General features: G+C 38.8%; 1 protein-coding gene across 1 annotated transcript; it reads left to right on the forward strand.

The window, feature by feature from the left end:
• The first annotated feature begins 1,796 nt into the window (after positions 1-1,796).
• On the forward strand, positions 1,797-5,571 carry kpna7 (karyopherin alpha 7 (importin alpha 8)). Its single transcript, XM_056409505.1, has 12 exons — positions 1,797-1,862; positions 1,935-2,078; positions 2,146-2,231; positions 2,558-2,726; positions 2,918-3,017; positions 3,332-3,414; positions 3,804-3,890; positions 4,026-4,202; positions 4,403-4,636; positions 4,788-4,970; positions 5,072-5,218; positions 5,428-5,571. The coding sequence occupies exons 1-12, from the start codon at positions 1,797-1,799 to the stop codon at positions 5,512-5,514; spliced, it is 1,563 nt and encodes a 520-aa protein (XP_056265480.1). The 3' UTR covers positions 5,515-5,571.
• Positions 5,572-10,206: the final 4,635 nt, after the last annotated feature.

The raw sequence follows: 10,206 nt of genomic DNA on the forward strand, positions 1-10,206 counted from the left end.
AATCATCCATCTCTGTTTATTCTGTCTGTGTTCCCACCACGCCTGACCGAAGGAAATCACGAACAGAGAAGCAGGGGAAAGAAAACAGAGCAGAGGTTGAGGAAATGTCAGGGGTGCTGTCGGACAAGGGGAATAACCTTTTTTGTCTTTTTCTGTAATCATTTCATCGTCACCCTGAGAGGTAACTCATGCCCTTTAAATGATCCTGGGTTGGCAGCCAAATTCAGACTTGACACACGCTCAACCCTGAACCAAATACACTTGGCACTAGACTTGAGCAGTTGAGATTCAAGAACTATTTTTAACCAATCCCACTTGTTTTCATGCATTTGGAGATCTCCATGAAACGTGTTTAACAATCTGACAGACGCATTGCTAACATCATCATATCACCATTTAATATGGCTGTTATGCTAATAGTTCACCAACATTTAACATTAATCAGTCTCTCAATGCCTGTGGCATCTGAACTAAAAAGCAGATCTGCACACTTAAATAATTAATTATGTGTGAGTTTATCAGAGGCTCTCTTTTGTACATGCAACACTATGATTTAATATTAATATACATTTCTGGTTTTTTCCACAGTGCAAGTGAACTTTTGTAGGTCGAGAACACTCCGTATCGTCACTAATGTGGACATGTGCTTGTGTGTGAGACAGCAGGGTGTCAGACAGAAGGTTGAAGGTGCATAAGAGGAAACGACCATGACGAGAGCTGTGACCTATACACTCAAGGTGCTGGTGAGGTTGTAGAAAGAAATAGTGTTTATAAATTATTCTGAGCGCTCACAGCCATATGACCCTTGTGTGCATGTGTGTGTGTGTGTGTGTGTGTGTGTACATGTGTTATCAAGAGGAAGTCATTATAACTCGGTCAGGGGGAAACCTCCACTTCAGCTGCTATTGTTCAGCCCTTCCTGGTTGTTACAGAGAATGGCGAGACTCCATCACTGTCACACTCTTTCTCTGCCTCACTTTCTCCTCTTTCACTTATTAGATATATTTAAGTCTTTCTTTTACTATTTTTCCAGCAAAGATGAAGTTAAAATACAATTGGTTTATAATGATTTAGCAATACATTGGATTTCCTTTAAATCACATTTACACACTGCATCGGAGGCGGGATGAAATGGTTTTATGCTACCCTCTACTGTCTGAGAATGGTAATGACTGATTAGTACCACACACAATACACTCTGTAATTACAAGGCTTATTGGGACTTATTTTACAATGTCTGGTAATTCTGTACATTCTATTTAAGCTAACTGGATGTTATTATTATGACTCCAATGCGAAACATGTATGTAAGTACCAAAAGCAACTGAAGTTATGTTTATCTTGTTCTTTTATCTCCTGTATGACACAAACTGATCAAACGTGCAAACAAAGTTTTTTCCTTACAACTTTATTAACATCTACAAGCAATTCATCATCGTACATGTTCAGGTTTAGCCATATGACACATTAGAAACGTAAAAAACAAAGACCGTACACAAAATATTATATTTACCCCTTCAAATTGCACAGCATTAAACAGGTAATAACTAATACAGAAAGTAATACAAATATCCTTCTTCTTACACATGTATCGCAAAGGAAAGAGTCCACGCGGAACCTTTGCCAAACCTAATTGACGCTGGAGGAAAGGTGATTGGTTGCTTGATTGAAACGCGCACAGGTGTACGTCATCAAGCACGGCTAATTAGATCCAGCTGAGGCCTCATAACCTCCATGCGGAAGGTTTCTTTCCGCGTTCTCACCCGTCTCAATCAAGCAGAGAGCGTGAGTCCACCATGCCTACCAAGAACGTTGATGACCAGCGGATCTCCAAATTCAAAAACAAGGGGAAAGATCCAGCAGTAGGTTGAGGTTGAATCTTATTTGAATATATATATATATATATGTATGTGTACTTATTTTTGACCTTGCAGAAACTCCGAGAGAAACGCATCATTGTGTGCGTGGAGCTTCGCAAAGCTCACAAGGATGAAAGTTTCCTGAAGAGAAGAAACATAACGCTGTCGTCTCTCCCCGACGAGGAGGCGCTCTCTCCTGGTTACGTCTTCAACGAGATGGTGAGTTCAGGAACCGCTTACAAGTTCGTTCTCGCCGGCGGAGCCTCTAACCGTGTCTGTCGTTCAGGTGGTCTTTTTACCCATTGAGGATATCATCAAAGACGTGAACTCTGGCTGCATGGACTCCCGAACCCGAGGCTGTCAGGCAGCCAGGTGAGCCATTCGCGTTTGTATGTCATTGCTCTAGTTCCTTTAGTACACAATTATTTCTTAGTTTGTAACTATTGTTTTGATAATCATGTAATGGTGTAAGATTGATACAAGCAACAATGGCAACATGTCTCCATCGTAGTCAACGCCGAGGACTGAATTGTATGTCCTAATGAACTTTTGAACTTTAAAATAACAATGTTTACTTTATGTCACTAGGGAATTTTTGATGAATTGTACAATACAACCAAATGGCTACTTGAATAACTTCAAGGGTACACTCATTGAAACTAAAGTCACTTGTACATTTCCTCAACTCTCCCCCTCAGGAAGCTGCTGTCTCAGGAGCGTAACCCTCCTCTGAAGGAGATCATAGATGCAGGCCTGCTGTCCCGCTTCGTGTCCTTCCTGGCTATGGATGATGAGCCGACTCTGCAGTTTGAAGCGGCTTGGGCCCTGACCAACATTGCATCTGGAACATCTTGGCACACTAAACAGGTGAGAACACCGTGTTGAACCTCTGAAACGTAAGCATGGCTAGCCTAATTAGTGTGTCAAGTAATCGGAGTGAAACGGGTAGTTTGATCATCTTAACATTAACACTGACTAATTAGATGGACTTCAGTTTTGAAGGCTTTCAGGTATTCTTAATGGCTTGACGGTCCAACAGAACAATGTATTTGTGTCAGGTGGTGGAACATGGGGCTGTTCCAGCGTTCATCGCCTTGCTCGCCTCACCGATGTTGCACATCAGTGAACAGGCTGTCTGGGCTCTTGGAAACATAGCAGGTGAAATGCTTAATAGCTTAAATCATGTTTGGATTTAATGATTCATTATTGCAGCTGATTTGTAATTTAAATGTTGTTTTTATAGGAAAATTGTCTCCAAAATGACAACTTAAAAATGTTGCTCACTTCATGGAGCATTAACTCCTGCTGTATTGAGCTATGCTTTAACGCAGGCCTTTGTCTTTGAAATGTTGATGGCGGGCTGTCTCTCACTGTAGCTAAAAACATAAAATTAGAAAAATCAAACTGGTGCAAAGAATCTACTTCCATAACTGGCTTGCTGTACTAGCATTATAAAATGTATCCTATTACAGGTGATGGGGCAGCTTATCGAGACATCCTGATTGAGTGCAATGTTATCCCAGCCTTGCTAGCCCGCATCTGTCCGGACACACCAGTAAGTCAAAACTTTGCGCTATGGTTTTTTCCATTTTACTTGAGCGACAACTTCATCAAGGGTCAGGGGAAAAAGTATTTAAGTTTAACCGCTTGACAAACTAAAGTGTACTTAAACTTGACACTTCATGCACTAAATTAACTCCAAACTTTGAAAAGATGAAATGACATTCAGCCGACAAGCACTGTACATTTATAAATGGATTCAGGAGAACAGAAGCTCATAAACTGGCACATACTAAACCACACGTTTTTTTTATTTGCTGTATCAGGATGTTGGCTGTTGCGCTGCCTTAAACTGAGATGAGGACCTCGCTACAGACTTTGACTTTGCGTTCACATCAAAGTCTAAATGTTGTATTTGTCCTGTTCATAATGCTTTTATCACAGATTGGCTACCTGCGTAACTTGACATGGACGTTGTCCAACCTATGTCGAAATAAGAACCCGTTTCCACCCTTGTCAGCAGTCCAGCATGTAAGTGAAATCGCAGACGGTGCATTACATAAGTAGTTCAGCTTTGCATCCAGTGGCACAGACGATTCATTCCCAGACCAGAAAGGTGTCCTCAATACCAGCAGGAGGACTAATGTGCTGTAACTGTTCCTTCAGGTGCTACCTTCTCTGATCCAGTTGCTCCATCTCAGTGATAAAGACATCTTGTCTGACGCATGCTGGGCATTCTCCTACCTCTCGGATGGTGACAATGACCGTATTGATATTGTCGTCAAAACTGGCATTGTCTCTCGGCTGGTGGAGCTAATGGGCCACGAGGAGCTCAGCGTCATGGTACTTTGCTCATTCAACCCTCTATGTCCTTTGACGTGCTATATAACAAACTTCAAACACTGCTTTTCCATCTGAATGTGACTCTACCAGATTGTTATTGCCTTAGTGCTGCAAGTTTTCCTCAGCTTGGTGATGGGCCAGACTCTTAAGAACTGCCCAGTCACTAACTAATAGTAATCTATTACATGTCTGACCTCCAGACCCCAGCGCTCCGCTCAATCGGGAACATAGTGAGTGGCTCAGACATGCAGACCCAGGCAGCAGTTGACGCTGGAGTTTTGAAAGTCCTGCCTCAACTGATGAGGAACCCCAAGCAAAGTGTGCAAAAGGAGGCGGCGTGGGCGTTGTCCAACATCGCTGCTGGGCCGTGTAGACAAATCCAACAGCTCATCACCTGTGGCCTGCTCCCCCCTCTGGTGGAACAGCTCAGAAATGTGAGCTAAGTAAAATGAGCTTCTGGTTTTGCTTATGTTACTGTAGCGGTACTTACAACGTTGTTTTAATTATATTGTGAGTGCTTTAATGTCTTTCTCTATATAAAAAAAAAATGTTGTGAAGTTGAACAATTACTTCCTTTTTTTTCAGGGAGACTTCAAAACTCAAAGGGAGGCAGTGTGGGCAGTGACAAATTTCACCAGTGGGGGCACTGTGGAGCAAGTGGTCAATCTTGTGCAGAGTGGCGCTCTGGAGGCGATCATTAACCTGTTGCAGGTCAAAGATGCTAAAGTAATTCTGGTCATACTGGAAGCAATCAATAACATTTTCATGGTGAGGAGACTCAAACATTTTTATTTTTTGAAACTTGCTTCAGTTTGACTTGGAACTTGAAATTGGGAGATGAGAGCTGGTTTCAGTAACTGTCGTTTCAGGCAGCAGAGAAGCTTGGCGAGACGGAGAAACTGAGCCTTTTGGTAGAAGAGCTGGGAGGCCTGGACCGCATTGAGATGCTGCAGAACCATGACAACGATATGGTGTACCAGGCTGCTCATGCCCTAATAGAGAAGTACTTTGGTGATGTAAGTAGCAGATCGTGACAAATTGGCTACATTTATATTTTTAAGATTTTACAAATTAAGCATATTTTGTTTTCATCATTCATTATTACAACTAATTAAATTTGGGGAAATTCATGGAAGACTGCATTATGCTTGTTCCATATCTGATGGCAAGAGAGCCCATGTAAAATGGCACCAATGTAAAGTCGTTGTGCTTTGCTTCCCCCTAGGGTGAAGTTGTGGGAGTCAAGGTGGACGGTACAGATGATGCATTTGTCTTTCAAACCGCTGATGTTCAGGGACCCTTTGAATTTTAAACCTGTCTGTTTTTTTCCATGTTAAAATTAATAAAGATTCTACATTAATAAGTCGAATTTGCATTTCTAATTTTCTCAAGTGTCACTAAGGAAGACTGTCAGTGAAGTGGACTTCCCACCAAGACTCTTGGTTTTAATGTGCATTTCTACAGAAGTTTGGTTTCAGTTTTTGAGTGAATAAAATGCAGAACTCGAGCTCTCAGTTCTACTGAAATGGGACTAATTAGCCAAATGTGGTTCAATGACTAGCCTTAATTTTACTACATTAATATTTATTCAATTCACAGACTTGAGCAAGGCATCCATCATAAATGTGAAACACAATCTGTCTAATATTTAATGTACTGTGGTGCTCGGTGACATTTCACAAATGTCACGGCAATATCAAATTACAGAATGTGTAAGAGGTACAGAGGCATGAGACACGCCCTGTAATGGTTTGATTAGTTTCTTACGATTAGGTTCACATGTTTTCTTTGCTCTTAATTAAAATGTTTTATAGTCATGATTCTCGGTTCTATGCTTAAGTCTTCATAATAGGGTTTCCATGCAATTCAATGGGGAAATCTCAAATACACCACTTTTTTTTTACATTTTACTAACTGTTCATTGTTTCACAAATGAGGTCAAGAGTTTAATGGATAAGAGGAAAGTTGGTTTGAACATTTTCAATAAGGTATTGCCTGTTAAATGTCATCCTGTGGTAAAATAATCTGTCACAAGGTAGGAGCTTCACTTGAGTGGAATCTGCATTTTATCAGTTGAATTTCAACTAACACGGTCTACTCAATTTAAGATGTTACTGATACTCACATGGTAATTTCAGTCTAATAGTATTAATACAAAATCTGGCAGTAACGAGTTAAGAGCTGACATGAGTTCATAAATAGTCCTTGTCCTAACCACTTCAGACCAAACTGAGGTCTATGGATCGTATATACAGGACTGTCTCAGAAAATTAGAATATTGTGATAAAGTTCTTTATTTACTGTAATGCAATTAAAAAAACAAAAATGCCATGCATTCTGGATTCATTACAAATCAACTGAAATATTGCAAGCCTTTTATTCTTTTAATATTGCTGATTATGGCTTACAGCTTAAGAAAACTCTAAAATCCTATCTCATAAAATTTTAATATTTCCTCAGACCAAGTAAAAAAAAAGATTTATAACAGCAAAACAAAATCAAACATTTGAAAATGTGTTTCCAGGTGTTTCGAGTTAATTAGACGATTTAAGTGATTTGTTTAATACCCTACTAGTATACTTTTTCATGATATTCTAATATTTAGAGATAGGATATTTGAGTTTTCTTAAGCTGTAAGCCATAATCAGCAATATTAAAGAATAAAAGGCTTGCAATATTTCAGTTGATTTGTAATGAATCCAGAATGCATGACATTTTTGTTTTTTTAATTGCATTACAGAAAATAAAGAACTTTATCACAATATTCTAATTTTCTGAGACAGTCCTGTATATATATATATATTTATATATATACACACATGTACTTACATAAATACACACACACGTATATATATATATACCCACATACATGTATATGCACACACACAACTACATATACAGGACTGTCTCAGAAAATTAGAATATTGTGATGAAGTTCTTTATTTTCTGTAATGCAATTAAAAAAACAAAAATGTCATGCATTCTGGATTCATTACAAATCAACTGAAATATTGCAAGCCTTTTATTCTGATTTATTGCTGATTATGGCTTACAGCTTAAGAAAACTCAAATATCCTATCTCTAAATATTAGAATATCATGAAAAAGTATACTAGTAGGGTATTAAACAAATCACTTGAATTGTCTAATTAACTCGAAACACCTGCAAGGGTTTCCTGAGCCTTGACAAACACTCAGCTGTTATAAATCTTTTTTTTTACTTGGTCTGAGGAAATATTAAAATTTTATGAGATAGGATTTTAGAGTTTTCTTAAGCTGTAAGCCATAATCAGCAATATTAAAAGAATAAAAGGCTTGCAATATTTCAGTTGATTTGTAATGAATCCAGAATGCATGACATTTTTGTTTTTTTAATTGCATTACAGAAAATAAAGAACTTTATCACAATATTCTAATTTTCTGAGACAGTCCTGTATACATGTACATACATATATATACACACATACATATAAGTATATATATTTATATATACATTGATATATATATACATACATACATCAGGGCTCTCAAGTTTTGAAGACAGGCAAGCGTGACATTCCCCCCCCCCCCCCCCCCCCCGGGACGGAAATTGGAACTCTGCGGCGACCGCGATCGACGTATTGAGCACCCCTGCATTAAAACATTAAAGAGCCGAGAGTTTTTTTCAGCGTGAGAAATACGATGTGTGGCGGGAGTGCGTGAGTTAAGACCGAAATGCGTGAGTCTCACGCTCAATGCGAGCCCTGATACATATATACACACACATAAGGATATATATTTATATATTCATTCATATATATATATACAAATTCATACATACATATATATGCACACACATAAGTACATATATACATATGTGGCACCCTGGACATTTTAAGGGCTGATGGAAATGTCACTCTTGCCTGTCTTCAAAACTTGAGAGCCCTGGTGTTTACAGGTGAGAAACATTCACAAGCGCCATATATATATTAAAGTTATGTTCGCTCGCTTCGGCGGTGATACATTTTGATAGTTATTAAGTGTGTAGTAGTTAAAGAGAAGACAGTTAATTAAGGATAGCGCCGTTCAGCTAGCGGATGCTAATCGCGAGCTAGTGTTTTAGCACCATTGTATGGAGGACTTAAAATGACTTAAGTATAAATAAATAAATGCATGAATAAATACAAGAATAAATAAATAAATGCTTAAATAAATGTATACATAAATAAATAAATACAGGAATAAATAAATAAATGCTTAAATAAATGTATAAATAAATACAAGAATAAATGTATAAATACAGAAATTAATACAGAAATTAATAAATATAAGTTATAACTCAACAGGACATCATTAAATAATTGTATTTCTACATTTCTGTATTTCTTCATTTATTTATCTCTCTTTATGTGTCCACACGTATTTCTTCATTTATTTATGTGTGACATTTGCGTGTCCGTATATTCAAATGAGCTGGGCGGTCCGAACCTCATTGTTGAACATGATTGGTCAAGTCGGAGAGCAAGACAGAAGCAATCGATCCCTAGCACTTGGATCTGTAGACGAACAGCGTTTATTATGCATTCTTGTCTGTACATTCTATATACTACTGTTGTTGAGTCACGGAATGTAATTACCTTCGCATTGAAAATGCCGGAAGGTTATGTTTTGATCGCCGTGTATTTATTTATTTATTACCTTCGCATTGAAAATGCCGGAAGGTTATGTTTTGATCGCCGTGTATTTATTTATTTGTATGCGTGTTATTCGCAAAACTCAAAAAGTATTGAACCGAATCGCATGAAATTTGGTGGGATGATTGTTTATTATCCGGGGACCAGTTGATGAGATTTTGGGATCGATCGGGTCAAAGGTCAAAGGTCAAAGGTCATGAACAGGTCTAAATCTTTCGCAGAACTCAAAAAGTATTGAACCAAATCGCATGAAATTTGGTGGGATGATTGTTTATTATCCGGGGACCAGTTGATTAGATTTTGGGATCGATCGGGTCCAAGGTCAAAGGTCATGAACAGGTCAAAATGTTCTTGAATCGCATGAAATTTGGTGGGATGATTGGTTATTATCCGGGGACCATCTGATTAGATTTTGGGATCAATCGGGTCAAAGGTCAAGGTCATGGAAAGGTCAAACTCTTTTTTTACCATAGCACGATACATTTTTGTCCAATTGGCATGCAACTAATGCCAAAATGTTCATAATTCAATGCCCAATCTTGTGATATGCGAAGGTATGCGCTCTACCAAGTGCCCATTCTAGTTTATTTATTTATTTGTATGCGTGTTATTCGCAAAACTCAAGAAGTATTTAACCGAATCGCATGAAATTTGGTGGGATGATTGTTTATTATCCGGGGACCAGTTGATTAGATTTTGGGATCGATCGGGTCAAAGATCAAGGTCAAAGGTCATGAACAGGTCAAAATCTTTCGCAGAACTCAAAAAGTATTGAACCGAATCGCATGAAATTTGGTGGGATGATTGTTTATTATCCGGGGACCAGTTGATTAGATTTTGGGATTGATCGGGTCAAAGGTCATGAACAGGTCAAATCTTCTTGAATCACATGGAATTTGGTGGGATGATTGGTTATTATCCGGGGACCATTTGATTAGATTTTGGGATCAATCGGGTCAAAGGTCAAGGTCATGGAAAGGTCAAAATCTTTTTTTTACCATAGCACGATATTTTTGTCCAATTGGCATGCAACTAATGCCAAAATGTTCATAATTCAATGCCCAATCTTGTGATATGCGAAGGTATGCGCTCTACCGAGTGCCCGTTCTAGTTTAAGCATGTTTTCAGCCGAGAAGTTAGTTAAGCATCAAATCTGTGGTCGGTTTATCGAGATTCAGCCTAATAAGGATATGCGATGGAGATTTCAGGTCCTGCTCGCGGGACCTCTGAACTCCGGGCGCCGGGCGCTCAGCGCGCTGTGTGGCCGCCGAGAGCAGCCTGATCTCGGCAGGACTTTTTGAAATGCTCCGCTGGCTCTGACGTCTCCGTAGC

The sequence above is a fragment of the Pseudoliparis swirei genome, chromosome 24 (genome assembly GCF_029220125.1).
Source record: "Pseudoliparis swirei isolate HS2019 ecotype Mariana Trench chromosome 24, NWPU_hadal_v1, whole genome shotgun sequence".
Lineage (NCBI taxonomy): Eukaryota > Metazoa > Chordata > Actinopteri > Perciformes > Liparidae > Pseudoliparis > Pseudoliparis swirei.